This window comes from Propithecus coquereli, unplaced genomic scaffold, assembly GCF_000956105.1.
Source record: "Propithecus coquereli isolate 6110/MARCELLA unplaced genomic scaffold, Pcoq_1.0 Scaffold215, whole genome shotgun sequence".
NCBI classification, from domain to species: domain Eukaryota; kingdom Metazoa; phylum Chordata; class Mammalia; order Primates; family Indriidae; genus Propithecus; species Propithecus coquereli.
Genome location: NW_012146634.1, coordinates 1,760,930 through 1,778,139, shown reverse-complemented (window position 1 = coordinate 1,778,139; position 17,210 = coordinate 1,760,930). Strand labels below are relative to the sequence as shown.

General features: G+C 36.9%; 2 protein-coding genes across 2 annotated transcripts in view; both read left to right on the top strand.

The window, feature by feature from the left end:
• Positions 1–9,363, top strand: part of RSBN1 (round spermatid basic protein 1) — a 57,164-nt gene extending 47,801 nt beyond the window's left edge. Inside the window, exons 5-7 of the mRNA XM_012644636.1 lie at positions 2,829–2,996; positions 4,046–4,154; positions 4,740–9,363. Coding sequence (XP_012500090.1) covers positions 2,829–2,996; positions 4,046–4,154; positions 4,740–5,213 — 751 coding nt within the window. The 3' untranslated portion in view covers positions 5,214–9,363. The remainder of the gene's footprint in view (positions 1–2,828; positions 2,997–4,045; positions 4,155–4,739) is intronic.
• A 2,356-nt stretch (positions 9,364–11,719) lies between these two features.
• Positions 11,720–17,210, top strand: part of PHTF1 (putative homeodomain transcription factor 1) — a 72,973-nt gene continuing 67,482 nt past the window's right edge. Inside the window, exons 1-3 of the mRNA XM_012644584.1 lie at positions 11,720–12,184; positions 12,467–12,541; positions 13,159–13,215. Coding sequence (XP_012500038.1) covers positions 12,497–12,541; positions 13,159–13,215 — 102 coding nt within the window. The 5' untranslated portion in view covers positions 11,720–12,184; positions 12,467–12,496. The remainder of the gene's footprint in view (positions 12,185–12,466; positions 12,542–13,158; positions 13,216–17,210) is intronic.

Below are 17,210 nucleotides of genomic sequence, written 5' to 3'. Positions count from 1 at the left end.
TCTTAATGCCAGTATAATTTTTGTTCTTTTGTAGGTATCCTATTTTTTTTCTTGCCTGAAAGCTTATAGGATCCTCTGTTTATCATCAGGAGCCTGAAATTTCGCAATGATATGTCTTGGTTTGGATTTCTCATTCTATTTTTTTGATCATCCTTTTTGTTGTTTGGTAGCCCTCTTAAATTTAAAGATTTATGTCTCTTTTCCTTTCTGAGAATTTTTCTAGCTTAATTGCTTTGGTAATTTCTTCTCCATTTCTTTCTTTCTTTCTTTTTTTTTTTTGAGACAGGATCTCTCTCTTTTGCCCTGAGTAGAGTGCCATGGTGTCAGCTTAGCTCACAGCAACCTCAAACTCCTGGGCTCAAGTGACCCTCCTGCCTCAGCCTCCTGAGTAGCTGGGACTATAGGCACACACCACAACGCCTGGCTAATTTTTCTCCTTTTAGTAGAGACTGGGTCTCGCTCTTGCTCAGGCTGGTCTCGAACTCCTAAGCTCAAGTGATCCTCCCTCCTCAGCCTCCCAGAGTGTTAGGATTACGGGCATGAGCCACTGCGCTTGGCCCTCTATTGCTTTCTGAATCTATTATTATTAGTTGATCTACACTAGTAGATAATACCAGTATTATTACTAGTTGATCTATATCTACTACTAGTTGAATAATCTCCTGGTATGATTATCCTCATATTTCCAGTTATTTATCTTTTTGCTTTCGATTGAGACATTTACTTGAATTTTGTCTTCTAACCTTTCTTTTGAATTTTCAGATTTTAGCATTGTTTATTTTGGTCTTTCTCTGTTAGTCTGCTAACTTCAAAGATATCTAGTGATTCTTAGTTGACCCATTCATATTTTGGAATAAAGCATTGGCCTTATTGGGAGTTCTTTTTATATCTTGGTGGGGCTTGTCAACACGTAGGTTTGAATTTAAAGTGAACAGGCATGGAAGTGGACATTAAATGATGTGTCCAAATGTTAGAGGATTATGGTCTATTTATATGGCAAGTACAGTGTGTTTAGAGAACGTGTAGTTTTTTTTGGCTGAAAGTTTATCCGGATGTTTTTGTATAAGCAATTTTGACTCAAACTGGTTCATAAAATGTTTGTTATATTTTGTATCGGGAAGTCCAGAGAGGTTGGCTCCAGGCACCATATGGACAGTGGCTCAATGCTATTATCAAGGAATCAGGTCCTTTCCTTTTCTCTGCTTTATCCTTCTCTTTGCCTAGGCTAGATGCAAAGGCCCTGGGCTTTGTATTCACACTTGGCTCTCCTGTTGTGGTTGCTGGAACTGCTATAGCAGTTCTAGGCATCACATCTGGATCTGGTTACATCTAACAGAAGAGGAGACTATCTTTTCTTAGTATTTCTTTCTTAGGAGCTATGAAACTTCCCAGAAGTCTCCTCAGCAGATTTTTTTCGTTACTATTAGCCAGAATCAGTTCATATCTATTCTGAAATCAGTCACTGGCAGGGAAATGAGCTTACCATAATTTGCTAGAGCTCATCAAGATCTCTGGAGCTTGTGAATTAGGTTATATCAAGGGTAGGATCAGATGCCTAATGAAAATCAAGGTAAGGAGCAGGTGTTGGTTGGGTAGCCATTGTCTACTCCATGGGGTAAATGCTTCACTGTCTACATTTCTACCTGCAGGTGTGGTGAGTGACTGATGTATTTGCAGAATTTGACCTTAATTCCTCTTTTCTTGGCATCACTTCATTTCTGTCTTATTGTTATTATGCCTGGCTGTTTTGGTTGTGTGTGGGTTTTTTTTTTTTTTTTTTTTTTGAGACAGAGTCTTACTCTGTCTCTCTAGCTAGAGTGCAATGGCATCATCTTAGCTCACTGCAACCTCAAAGTCCTGGGCTCAAGTGATCCTCCTGCCTCAGCCTCCCAAGTAACTGGAACTACAGGCATGTGCCATCATGCCCGGCTAATTTTTTTCTCTTTTTTAGTAGAGACAGGGTCTCACTGTTGCTCATGTTGGTCTTGAACTCTTGACTTCAAGTGATCCTCCCGCCTCAGCCTCCCAGAGTGCTAGCTGGCTGTTTTTTTGGAGTCAGCCTTCTCCAGAGTCTGCTGGGCATGTTTGCCTTTTTGGCTGCTGATCCCTTCTTGTGTATTCTAGGCCTGTGGCTTTCTCTGCTCAGTTTTATTAGTCCAAGACTGGTCATTTTCTATGTTGCAGGAGTTTGTTGATATTGCTTATTCACTAATTCCTTTCCTTTGGTGCTTCTTATTCCTTTACTATCACCTTTAGATTATTATATTTAGAAATTTTTGAGCATATAAAAATACAGAAGATAATAAACTCCCATGTATTTAATACCAACAGCTGTCAACTCAGGCCAATTCTGTTTCATTTATATACTCATCCATTCCCCCATCTAATCCTCTATCCCCCTATTATTAGTTTGAAGCCTTTTACTTTCATTTTAATGTTGAAGGAGATCACATGGGTGCTTATTTGGCCATCTTGAATCAGATCTCTAGTAGAATGTTTTGAGAGTTGGAAATGAAAATGACTGAGGGTAAAGAAGCATACAGCCTTAAACTTTGAATTGCATTTTCTGTTGCTAGATGGAAATACTACATTTGAGCCTAATCTAAGATAGAGCTTCTACTTTATTATGGCCTGCAGGAAGAGGAATGTAATCACATTAAGCATTATAAATAGTGTGTTAAATGCTAATAATCAAAATCATTGAACTGTTCTCAGCCCTCATCTTATTTAAATCTGGTATTTCTTCTGTGTCTTATCGTTATTGATAATTTTTTGGGGGGCTCTTTCTTCCTTGCTTTCCCTTTGCTTCACAACCAAATCAACTCCAGATCAATGAATGAAATTAAAAATCTCCAGTACCTACCTCGGACCAGTGAACCCCGTGAAGTCCTCTTTGAAGATAGGACAAGAGCTCACGCTGATCATGTAGGTCAGGGGTTTGACTGGCAGAGTACGGCTGCTGTTGGGGTTTTGAAAGCTGTACAGTTTGGTGAATGGTAAGTGACTCAACTGCAAGGTTGGTTAACATTGTCTAAGAAAATGTGGGCTCTATTTAAAAGGTTGGGGACCAATTTTTAAATTGTGGTAAAATATACATAGTTTGCCATCTTTATTATTTTTAAACTGAATAATAGAGTTAAGTATAATCACATTGTTGTGAAACAGATCTCCAGAAATTTTTTATCTTGCAAAGCTGAAACTGTACGCATTGGACAACAGCTCCTCTTTTTCCCCTCATCCCCAGGCTCTGGTAACCATCATTCTACTTTCTGTTTCTATGAATTTGGGTACTTTAGATACCTCATATAAATGGAGTCATACAGTATTTGTATTTTTGTGACTGACTTATTTCTCGTAGCATAATGTCTTCATGGTTCATCCATGTTGTAACAAATGTCAGAACCTCCTCCTTTTCTTTTCCCCCTGAACCTCTCTTTTTCATATCTCCTTCCTTTTTAAGTTGAGTAGTAATCCATTGTATGTATATACCACGTTTTGTGGTATAATCCATTTGTCCATCAGTGGACACTTGGGTTGTTTCCACCTTTTGGCTATTGTGAATAATGCTGCCATGAACATGGGTGTACAAATATCTTCATGTTCCTTTTTAATTCTTTTGGGTATATATCTGGAAGTGGAGTTGCTGGATCGTATGGTAACTCTATTTTTAATTTTTTGAGGAACTGCCAGTCTGTTTTCCATAGTGGCTGCACCATTTTACTTTCAGTTGGGGCCCAATTTTAACAAGTTCAGGACATAGAGATGCAAAGTAGAGAACTGCAAATGCTACTAATTTAGAATAAGACTATTCTTTTTAGCCATTGTTGTTTTAATTTTGCAATAACTAATCTGATTTTCATGTTTTTTTTTAAGTTTTACTAGTTTTTAATTTTAATTTCTTGAAAATTATATGCTTGAAGTCCTTAGAAGCCTGTGCATCTATTTCTTTGTTAGTAGTAGCATTTCCAAGAATAAAAAAATTGAAATTTGCCATCATTTTTCATTATGACATGCTCGTTTCTAAAACTTAGTTTGTTAATCTTAGGAGTGATCAACCTCGCATAACCAAAGATGTGATCTGTTTTCATGCTGAGGATTTTACTGACGTTGTACAGAGACTTCAGTTAGACCTTCATGAACCCCCAGTTTCCCAGGTAATAACTCTTGCTTTTTTATTACCCTTTGGGTAAGATATTAGAAATAAGTATCTACACATATTTTATTTTGCATAGTGAGTTTAATTGTATTACTATTAAAGGCTAGGGAGAGGGGTGCCAAAAATCATTAAAACAGAGCTTCCCAAGCAGAATGCTTGAGATCTCTTCAATCTTTGGAATGCCAGGTGGGCCTGGGCTGGTCAGAGAGCTCAGGCTGCTCAATTCTGGGCAGTCTTCACTTGTTAACCCCATTGTACTTTGTGTCCTCAACTGCAAATGGATGAATGACTCTGAAAGGGAAGATAAAATATTGCCTGTGTGGCAAAGGATATTGATATTTAGCTGCATTTTGAGATACTTATTTAAATGATGCCCTAGGCCATCCTAACTTTAACTTTAATATGAGGAAAAATATTTCCCAGGCATTACAGGAATATTTAGAAAGTTATGTATCATTTAGTGTTATTTAACTTTGTCATTATAACACATTTTGTCTGTACTGTTTTCCTGTGCTAATTATGTTTTATGTGACTAAATTATTACATATTTTAAAGTCTCATGCAACTTTTTTCCTTTCTTTAGTGTGTACAGTGGGTGGATGAAGCTAAACTAAACCAAATGAGGCGGGAAGGCATTCGTTATGCTAGAATTCAGCTTTGTGACAATGATATCTACTTCATCCCTAGAAATGTCATTCATCAGTTCAAAACAGTGTCAGCAGTGTGCAGCTTAGCCTGGCATATAAGGCTTAAACAGTACCACCCTGTTGTGGAAGCCACTCAAAACACAGAAAGCAATTCTAACATGGACTGTGGTTTAACTGGAAAGCAAGAATTAGAAGTTGACTCCCAGTGTGTGAGGATAAAAACTGAATCTGAAGAAACATGTACAGAGATGCAGCTTTTGACAACTGCTTCATCATCCTTCCTACCTTCATCAGAACTTAATCTACAGCAAGATCAGAAGACTCAGCCTATCCCAGTTTTAAAAGTGGAAAGTAGACTGGACTCTGACCAGCAACACAATCTGCAAGAACATTCAAGCACTCCTGTGTGATATGTACATATTCAAACACATTTTTTAACTTTTTTAAATTTTGATGTGAAGTTATAGTTTTATAACTGGCTTAAGTTAAGTTTTATTGGAGAAATCTTGCCTATAATTCTATAAAGAGAAATGACATTCCACAAATGTCAAGCATATCTTTTTTACACAGATTATGCAAAGTTAAGAGTTGTATCTTATCCCGTTAGTACAGTATGTAATAGTGGGTCTGCTGCTACTTTCTGTTTTAAGGTGTGAGGTAACACTTCAATCTCTTCTTCAAATCAAAATGAGAATTCTCTGGAATAACAGATTCTTATTTGGTGAATAATTCATTTCCCTTAATTTTATCTTGCCTTTTCTCTTGCCGTACTTGCTGTTTTTATGATACATCAGATTCGTGGTTTAGGACTTGTGTCTTTATGGCACAGATTCAATTTCTACAGTAAAAATGGCATAGGTTGCGGGAAAGACTTCCTGCATCTGGTATATGGGCAAGCAAGTTATTTAGTTCTAACGACAAAGAACAAGTAGTTTGTAAGGAAAATTCAGTGGCTCTCTGGTTTCTTAACAAAAGAGAAAGCACAGCACTTTCTGATCCAAACTGTCTTTTTTGTATCTGTTATTTAAAGCCCAGTGGATATTTAAATTAAAAAAATCTAAAGATGAATAGTCCTTGGTCATTCATTATCCATGGTTCATTAATCTCTTCTAGAATATATGGTAACTATGGAAGATACTTTGGGTAAAAGAGACATGATACTCTATTGTTGATACGATACTCTATTGTTCTGCTTCCTAGAATCCTCACATTTTGTGTGGATACTTTTGCTTCCTAAACTGATTATAAATATCAAACTTAGAGAATTATAGCAATCTTTCTGATGAGGCTGCCATATTTTGAGCATTGAACTTAGGATAAACTATTCTTGTCACTTGGCATCAACCTCTTCATGGTGAATATCTACTGTTGAGACACTCCACAGTTTTAACTGACGAATACCTGGGTTTATTTACTATTACTCTGTGTTGCTATTTTCTAATAAGGAACACAGCACTAGACTTCATCCTAGAGTTTCAGGTAGCCTAATGCTTAGTGCCTGAGTATTTCAATTTATTTTTCAAACAGGCACAGTTCGTATAGCTAATGTGGTCCTAACTTTCTGTTATTTTAGAATGTTAATGCTGTACACATTATACTTTCTCTTAGTTAATAATACAGTAGGCCTTTTGTTTATTAAAGGAAGAGTACTCCCCACACCTAAGACCAGATTTTTGTATCTACCTGGTTACAGTGCAATTTGGAGATTTTTTTTTTCCTGGATGGTGAGATTTGAAATATTTACGTTAACATAGGCAAAAAAGATGCTGCTTTATTATGTCTGTCACCATGAAAACTTAGCTGCATCTTTTGAAATATCAAATATGAATTATTTCTAAAATATTCTGAAATAGGTTAAATCTTATATAAATATTACTTTGTGCAATATTGTTGTGTAGTTAAAAGCATATTAGCAAAGTATAGAGGTCACTGTGTAAACCAATAGAAAAGTAACCATCAGCAAATACTGCAGTGATTAGTTAGAATCTGTATTATTCCTTATATATATGTATATGTATGTATTCTCTGTTACAAAGGATGAAGACAAATAGGGAAACATTTCAATGTAAACCATTTATGAATTGGAAGTGATGTTGGCTTTAGTTATCTTTGTAAATAAGGTAATTAGAATGGTATGAAAGGTAATGTGATTATTGCAGGGGTGTTTTTAAATCTTAGGTATAAATTCTAGGGTAAATTCTAGTTTATCAAGACTAGTTTTTAAGGGACCTGCCTTCGAGGGTGTTTTTTGTTATTTTTTGGGGGAGGGTGTTAATCACAAAGTGTGTGGGCTTGCGTTATTTCTTGTTACTATTTTTCTGTCCAGAAGAATTTCATAGAGCTTTACCAGGCTGTGCAAAGTAAAATTCTTCTCAGGCAACATTTGCTTTTTAAAATAATCATGAAGAGCAAGGTTGTTAAAGCAAAAAGTTTTTTATTTTTCTTGTCTTCCAAGATCCGATTTCCCCATCTCCCACTTGCCATCCAGCAGATGCCATCTGTCATCTAAGCTGGTCATTGCTAATAAACAAGGAGACTGTCTCCTGACAGCCAGCACTGTGTATAATCACTCAGGAACCAGCGGATCTGCAAAGACCTACAATCAAAAGCAAATCCCCATTTTCCTTTTATAAAACATTCTACCCTCACCTCCGGTATAAACACATTAAAAGAGTATTAAAAATGTTTAAAATCATGTACTAATAAATTCATTGTATGTTAGAATTGCAATAGAATGGAGAGAAACATTTAGCTAGTAATATATCTGGAAACCCTGAATGTCCTATGTGAGTATTAGATTTTAATAGCATGCTTTAAAGACTGATGAATATAAAAGCAGAAGTTTTGAGTTTTTTACTGCTTTCAAAGTGGTATCCTAGTTTAGTGATACAAACGATTACAACTTTTCTAAATCATAAAATTACTTGGTTTAGTGGAGTGAGGCATGGAGCAATCTGGCGTCTTCTGATTTGTAAAGTAGTGATGGCAGTGAAGTTGTAACTGGAATTTAAGCTGATCTTCCTTTTTGGTATATTATCCGTTGTGCCAACTCTTTAGATTACTTGCAGAATGTGGCTATAAGTTTTAGTATTTTGTGGAGCAGAAGGGTATTTTTAAAACATGCTTATGGAAAGGACAGAATAAATGAATATTCCTAACTTAGTTAAGTAGAATGATTTTATGGTATCCATTAAAAAGGATTAAAGTCTTCCCCCTACCCCAGAAGTCATTTTCTAATTACCAGGATATGCTTTGAGTAGGATTATGATACAAAGAGGTAGTCCAAATTCACAAAGCAATAATAAAAACCGGCATATTATTAATAGTTCCCCCCAAACTTTTAACTCTTTAAAAATGAATTCCTAGGCTTAATTGTACTTTTAATTTGCTTATTTAGTACTTAGAATTTTTAAACTGGCACTTCATTGTTTTTAATTAAAGACTTTTTAAAAGTGCCCATTTCCCTTAGAGACAGTTGGAATATCAGTTGACTAATATTACAAGCTCTTGTAGGGGGAAAAAGGAGCTTATTAAATAAAGTTCTTTACTAAACCTTAGGAAAAGATGTTTTGCATCAGTCTTAATAGGCATAAAGGTCACACTTAATGACTGGGGAAACTTGCTTATTGCCTTTCCCTATATAAATGTTATTGTCTAGAATGAAAGCTAATATAGGAATGAGACCCCAAAATCCATGAAAACCCTTAGTGAGTATATTCTTAATCATTAATATTAGCCCATTATATTTTCATTCGTATTTGCCATTAAAAATTTATTTGCATTTTTACCTTTAGGATAATTGAGTTTGTGTCTTTCTAATCTGTTTTATCATTGCTACAGGTTTTTAAAAAAGAACCTTTCACTAGCACATGCCAGATGTTCACATTTGTGCTAAGTTTTATGTTTTTAAAACAGGTTGTAGCTGTATTTATTGGCCATGCAAGTAGAGGAAATGCATAATACATATGTTTTTCTTTAGCACGTAAGGGACCTATCCTTATCTTGAAATTTTGTTGCTTTAAAAGCAAATGTCTCTCCATAAATATGATGGCCTTCCATTTTCTTCATACATTTTTAGGATCCACTTGTGCATGTAGTTGAGACCACTGTCTCTTAAAATATAGCACTTTTCAATTCTCTCTAAAGAAATACTTATGTACTACTTACTATCACATGTTGTAAATTTTCATGTAATAGTGTTTTCTGTGACTAAACTTCATTTTGATTGGCAGCTATGACTTTTTTTCCTGTGGCTTTAATTTATCTAAGAGGTCTTTGCATATAGATGAAATGTATAATTTGCCTGGCGGACTATTTGCGTTGTGTGGCCTTAGTTTGTTTATTGACATTAACGAGTGTTTTAAAAAGGTTTTTTAATGAATAGTCTTAAATCTAAATTTGTGTGAATAATGATCCTTTTAACACAGTGCTTTTTTGTAGCTGTCTAAGTGTGTTAAATTGTTAAGCTATTTCTTTGTAAAATAGGACAATGGAATGCATAGAGGTTTTTTTTTTCCTGTAAAGTATTTTTTTAATAAACAAAGTCTGATTTGTCCTTTACTGGTGTTTCATCACAAAATGAATAGCACATGTGAATTCCAGATACCTGGAACCTGTTTTTAGAGTACTGATCCCTCCTCTTCTGTGTCCCCTGTTATTTAAAAAAAAATTTTAAGAAAATCTTGTGATTTTCTTTTCTAAAGAAATTCCATCCATATTGAGATGCAGTTAGTTTTGGGGAAGAAGAAAAATCACGCTTGACATTTGTGGCAATTATGCCTCTTGTTACTTAAATTGGCTTATATGAGAAGACCATTTTAAATTTTTATTCTGGTGATGTACATATTCTTGAAGGTGCATGGAGTATTAATACAGATGGTGTATAGACTTTTCTGATGTCATTGATGTATTATGTGATACAAGAAAATGGATTTTCCTCATCAGTTTTTGTGTGAACTTCTCTTTAATTGAGGCACCTGTCCAAAGCAAATAGCCCTCGGTTCTGATGAAGAATAGAAAAGAAGGCAAACTAACATTTTTTGAGTAACTGCCATGGGCCAGGCACTTTATATGAGGGACTCTCATTTAATCCTCACAGCCTTTAGTAGAAGGGTAATTATCTCCATAATTCAGGTGAGAAAACAGGCTTGTTAGGTTGAATAAAGTGCCTATGATCACATAGTTCATCAGTGGGAGCAGGGAGATTTGAATACAGTTCTGGATTCAAAGCCCATGCCCTGTTCAATGGCAGCCTTAGGAAGCACTGAAAGGTTCCTAACAGGGCTCCTGAAAAATGGTTTGCTACTTACCACTATTCTCTCATAGGACTTTTTCGAAAATTAAAACAATGTAATTAAAAATCTCTCTTAGGACTTCAAGTGACTCAATTCCTACACACACACACACCCAAACCTCTTTTGAGTGCTACATAATGAAGTAAAACAATATTGCTAATGTAATTTAGGTTTTAAAGCAAATATTTAGATGTGCAATAAATGGCTTTCATTTGTCATTTATTTTTTAAGTTGGCCAATTTCTCTTGAAGCCCAACAAAACTGTAATGTTTAGCTCTACGACGAAAAGCTGTCAAAGAGCAAAAGCAGAAGGAATATAAGATATGTCTGAGTGAAACAATTTTAAAAAATTAGTCCCGTGGGAGTTATCTTTAGCTTAGTCAATTTTCCTCATCGGTAAAAAGGGGGTAACTTCTAGCTGGAGCTGATTTAATGGATTATAAGAAATAATATATGTGGAATCTTTAGTGCCGCACCTTTTAGGCCTTCTCAGGTGGAAGCTATTACCTGGTCATTGGCTTTACCTGACCCAAACGCTACATGCTGTGGGCAAGCAAGAACGTTGCTTCAAATAAGGTGAGGAGAATGACTTTTAGGGTCACTGTTCCGTTAATGGCAAAAATAAAAGAGGAGGAAAGTGGCTCAAAAACCCTATTAACTATCCTTGAATACTCAGTTCAGGGCTCAACTATTCCTCTCTCCTGACTTCTGTCAGCCTGCTTGAATTCTTAACACATTAACTGCCACACTAGAAAAAAAAAATTTCTTGAAGTCACGGTGTTTTATTACGAAAATAGAATAAAAACTTCGAAAACAAAACGATCCTTTCTAATTTAATGAAAATTTTTTTTTTTGTTTTCTGTGCATGACTTAATTGTAATTTGAAAAATAGTTAACGCCGCTCCCAAGGTGGAGACCTGTAAGTTACATATGCCTCACGAGGCCCCGGGCTCAAAACTAGCATGAGTTAAATACAACTCACATGGCAGTTAATGCGTTAATCTAGAAACAGTTCCCACCGCCACCTTCCCTTGACCTGGTTTGGGAAAAGTCTCCTGCTACTCCCCCAAGTCTTGTCCCTGCTCTTTATCCTTGTGCACCAGAAAGCTCGAGTCTGAGAGGCGAGAGGAAGGGAGTCGCTAAACTGCAGCCTGTCAGGCCTCTTCGTCTCAGGGCAGCGTAAATGCCCGCAAACATTCGTTCATTCAACAAACATTGAGAACCTATGTGCCAGGCTTGTGCATGGCCCCAGTCTCTTACCTCGTGGAACCCATAGCCCACTGGGGAAAACCGATATTAAGCAATCAAACGCAAAGACAAGTGCTAAGAGACATGAACCAGGAGTTATTAGAGTATCAGGACCGACCTCCTTTAGACTACTGGATGGGAAAGTCGTTTCTGAGAAAGCGACTGTCAAGTTGAGACATGAAGAGTGACCTGATTGAGGTTGCTCTTGGACACGACTCGCTTTGCGGCCCCCCAGCCCCTCCATCCCGGAGCCTGGACGGAGGCTGGGCGGGAAGGCCCGGCCCAGGGGCGGAGCCACCTCCGCACAGAAAGCCGGAAAGCGGAAGCCGAAGGTGGCTGCGCTGTGGTCTGCCGAGCTGTTTTCGCCCGCCTCTGGGCTGGCTGAGTCACGGCCCGGCCAGAGCCAGGGAAGACGAACCCTGCCGCCCCGCCACCGCTGCCTCCAGGGCCCTGGGGCCTTTGCATCTGTCTTTTCCAGCCTGGCACAAAGCCTTTGGCTGTTGCCCTAGCGACTGGCGGCCTAGCGAAGACTCCTTCGCTTTTTATCCCCCTCATTTTCCAGTTCATTCTGTGCTTATTTTATGGTCAGTCTGGTGACCCTGTAGGTTGCGCTGGAGGGGCCGTGTGTGTGGCAATAGACTGCAGTGGTCTGGGCGTCGGGCGGCCGGCTGCCGCCGAGGCTGGGGCGGCCTCCGCGGTCTCCATGGTAACGGCCCCGCCGGCGTCTCCGCCTCTGGGGGAAGATGCGGCCTGCAGGGCCCGCAGCCTCGCTCAGGACCGGACGGGGGCCACTGAAGACGGAGGCCCAGGCCGCTGGCCTGCGGGGCAGCGGGCACCAGGTGAGAGCCGGACGCTGGGGTGCGGAGGAGGGGGTGGGGGTGGCAGGTCAACTCCAGCGGCCTCCCCTCCTCTGCATCCATGAACACACTCGAACAAAATATTGCAGAGGTTTCTTCGGTCGCCACTGCGCCAGTTTTTTTTTGTTTTTATCCTGGCAAACAGCCGGAGAAAGAAACAGCAGCTCATGGAGAGGCTGAAAGAAGCGATTTTCGAGCCCTACCCAAACTCGGAGAGTTAACTTCAGCAACTGGACTCACCGACTGGTTTTCCTTCATTTTCAGTGAAATCCCATTCTCTGGCTGGAGACACAGATGGCCTCAAATGAGAGAGATGCTATATCGTGGTACCAAAAGAAGGTAATACCAATATCTTTTATTTGTAAAGAATTCTTCCTGCAAGAAGCTCCCACAAAGAATATCGCGTTACTTTTCCCTGAGTTTGGTAATGCCAGGTATTATTTTGTGATATCTGAACAGAAACGAAAAATTTGATGTACAAGGTCATTATGTCTTTTAAACCCCGTTCTAGGTCCAAGAATAAGATTTTTGAGTCACTTCCCTTCTCCAGGCTGCAAACACAATGCCACGGCGATACTTTGAAAGTTTTCTTCTGATCAAACTGCTTTAAAAAGAAAAAAAAAGAAACCTTTATCTGCTCAGATTAGTACTCTCAACAATCTTATTGAGCTCCCCCTTACCTTTTATTCCTTTCTAGTTTTCCTATTGATGTTTTCTTTAAGAAGTGGAAATATCTTTTAAGGTAATATTTAATTTGAAATATTTTGGGCATTGTTTTTTAACTTAGTTTTAGGTCCAGCTATTTTAGATTTCTGAAGGAAACAGTCCCTTGGAAGTACTAATACATTCTAACTCTGGGAAGCACATTTTTCAGATAATAAATTCATGACTTTTGTGAGGCTTGACTTAAATATAAGGATTTTTGCATCATTTAAATAGCCTGCTCCCTATTTCAGATTGGAGCATATGATCAGCAGATATGGGAAAAATCAATCGAACAGACTCAGATTAAGGTAAATTGATTTCTTTGATTCAATTTCTTTGGTTAAGGTCAATTGATAACTTTGTTTTACTGCATCGATGTGAAGAGTGGATTGTACTTTTTAAAAAATCTTCACTTGTCTACCAAGTATGACATTCTTTACTCTTTGAAGTTTATTAGAAAAACAACAGTGCAAGCATGATGATAAGTGACAGTTCACATTGGCCTCAGTATTAGGGAAATAGGAACAGGAGTAGTTGATCTATGACGAATTAGCGAGCAAATGTCCTATATAAATGGGGTTATGCTATAAACTATAAATTATGCTATATCCTATAAACTGCTCTGGCCAGTTTTTACCACATGGCAATCAGGTCTAGTGTTGCAAGTTTTAGATTTTTCAAGAAAACCTGGAAATAATGCATTTTTATGTGAAATAACCAGAGTTTTAAGAGAGTTGCCCTACCCCCTCAAGCCAAATAAAATCAATTTGCCACCTGAATCCAGCCTGTGGGCTCCCATTTTTCCAGTCACTGGTTTAGAGCATGGTCTTAAGTTTTTCTTAAGAACTGAGCAGATTATTAGGTTATTTCATGCTAACCAGGCAACCAAAACCTGTTGTTTATAATTCAGAATGCCAGTTTATTAATTTATAATAGGGAAGGAGAAGGTTAAATAATCTTCTAATATTCCAAAGTCAGGGTTGTGGGGTCAAGGTGTATGGGGATGCTAGTGCAAATCAGTTATGGAATGCTTGCTTGGTAATCAGTTGTAATTGGATAGTCTTGAGAGATGTAGAAAAGGCTAAAGAACCATCCCTTCCCCTAAAAAGAATGTTATTTCTCTGACTTTAATATTAGGTCTACACATTCATGGTTTCACTTCCTTAGAAAGTGCTGATAAATGCTGGCAGATTCTTGTTTTTGGACTCTTTTTAAGCGATTTTTTATGGATCCTCTATGAGCACTTAAAAAAATGGGTGAATACAACTTAATAGTTTTTTGTTAGATAGGCCAATCAACTAGAAAGCTATTTGAACTACAGGGTACTTGGCTAACTTTTCATAATCTTGTACAGTCCTTGATTATTAATGGGAGATGGAGTTAGGACGAATAAATCCCCAGATTTTATTTTGTAACTCTCTAAATTCTGTCCTATTATTCTTTTGTGAACTGCTACACAGTATTGATAGTAAGTATGAAGTTAGATCTGTTTTGTGATCTCTAGTTTTGTAATCTTGAACAAGTACTGTAGTTTGTCTGGGTTTTGGTTTCCTTAAAAGGATTTTACTTCCTGGTATAGAGTTTCCTTACCTACCTTCTTCCCCTAGACAATTTAAAGATTTCCTCAATTCTTATTTCCACATCATTTAATACATTCTTTTTAGTGTACCATATCAAAGTTATTTGTTAACCTGTGTGTGTTCATAGGCCTTGAGGGCAGGAATTCTGTTTGTATTCCACTCTTAGAACATCTTCATTCATACTAGGAACTCAGTGTCTGTTGCTATATTTAATTGAACCCCATCCATTATGCATATTTTTACTCATTGTAATCTACCTAACAACTCCTTAATGTATGCTTTTTAATTTAGCAGGAGTGGGAAGAATGAAATTTAAAACAACTGTAAAAACTTACTGAGCTAATGTGCCACACATGTATGAGTTGTTAAGAATACAGTGAAAAAGACATGGTTCTAACCTTCATGGGTTTCCTAGTCTAATAGTGATGGGAGAAAAGCCAAGATATCTTTTTAATATGTTTAGTTAGGTCTTAGACAAAAATTGATCAAAGAATAAAGTAATGTAATTTAAATATAGATTGACAAATACAAATATTTTTGAAAATAAATAGAAAATAAGGAAAGAAAAAGAAAAGTTAAAACAAAAAATAAATCAGATTATAGTTAAAGAATTAAAAATTATATATGTAAAAGTATAATTCAAAATTATAAAAGGTATAAATTTTAAAAATCTTAACTTGAATTATGAAAAGCAGTATGCATTCTTCCACAAACATTTATTGAGCTACTGTGTTTAAGGCATTTTGCTAGGTGCTGAGCACAAGAGGAAGAGTATTAACAAACAGAAGTGTAAGAGTTAAGGGAAGAGCAAGTAGCTTAATGTGATTGGAGGATAAGGTATATAGATGGAGTGATTGGCCATAAATTTCTTTGGTGTTTACTTGACTGCTTTACTAAGAACTTCAGATAGTATTCTGTACAAATGGAAAAACTCTGATGGTTTTTAAGTAGAGGGGCCACATCATATCTGTGTTTTTGAAAGATAGAAATAAAAATATAGACGTTATAATGGAATCTATGGAATGTTTCCACAGTAATACTTGATGAAATTATATTACTCTAAATGTCTATATTAACAAATGTCTAGATTGACTAGGAAGAAAGTTACAGTGAATCGTATTAAAGAATCTAGAGAAAGAAAATAGCAACAAGCCAAAGTAAAGCAGGGAAATAAATACCAAACATAAAATTAAAGCAGCTATTATGTATTCTTCGTTTAACAAGTATTTGTTGAGTACCTACCTACCATGTATCGGCAGTAGCTATGTGTACATAATGGTGAGCAAAAACATTCAACATTTTTCTTTTCATGCAGTTATGGTAAAGTGGGAGAGAAACAATAATAAAAATAATTCTGATGAGTAAAAATTACTTTGTGATAAATTTACTAAGAAGAGGAGCTATTATTTACAAGCTACTACACCTAAGATAAGGGAAATAAGAGAGCCTAGTCAAGGAGGTCAGATAACTTTCTCTAAGGAATTGATGCTTAAAATATAATCTGAAGGATCTGAAGAAGTTAAGTAAAGAACAAATATACTAATACTACACAAATTTCTTCAGAAAACAGGAGGAGGAAATACACTTCCCTGCTTATTCTGTGAAACTAGTATTACCCTGATACCAAAGCTAGACAAAGACAGCATAAGAAAATTCGTCGTGAACATAGGTGTGGAAATCATTAACAAAATATTAACAAACCAAATTCATGTTCATATTCAAACCAACAACATATAAAATGGATCATCTACTGTGATCAAGTGGGATTTATCCCAGGAATGCAGCTTTGGTTTAACATTTGAAAAGAAATTAATGTAATATACCATGTTAATAAAATCAAGGACAAAATTACATGATCTAAATAGACACAGAAAAAGCATTTGATAAAATTCAATGCCCATTAACAATAGACTAGGAATAGAAGGTAACTTCCTCAATCTGTTAAAGGTTATCTAGGAAAAATCTACAGCAAACATTCCACTTGATGGTTAAAGACTGTTTTCCCCTAAAATCAGGAACAAGGGACATCTGCTCATAACACTTTTATTTAACATTATACCAGGGGTCTTAGCCAATGCTATAATGCAAGGACAAGAAATAAAAGGCATCAAGATGGAAAGGACAATGAAAATTACCTTTATTCTTGATGACATATTCCCATATTTAGAAAATTCTAAGGAATCTACAAAAAATTATATTGACAGATGAATTTGGCTAGGTCTCTAGATACAAGATCAGTATACAAAAACTATGTTTCTATATACCAGCAGTGAGAAATTCAGAAATAAGAAAATTCCATTCATAACAGCATCAAAGAGAGTAAAATATTTAGGAATAAGTTTGACATGGAAAGTGTAAGATCTGTCTATAGCCATACTAGCCTGAATGGCCCGGATCTCATCTGATCTCAAGCCTGGTTAATACTTGGATGGGGAAAAGTATAAAACCTGCACTCTGAAAACTACAAAACATTGCTCAGAAAATTTAAAGGTCTAGGCCGGACGCGGTGGCTCACGCCTGTAATCCTAGCTCTCTGGGAGGCCGAGGCGGGCGGATTGTTTGAGCTCAGGAGTTCGAGACCGGCCTGAGCAAGAGTGAGACCCCGTGTCTACTAAAATTAGAAAAAAATTTATTGGAAAACTAAAAATATATAGAAAAAATTAGCCGGGCATGGTGGCGCATGCCTGTAGTCCCAGCTACTCGGGAGGCTGAGGCAGGAGGAT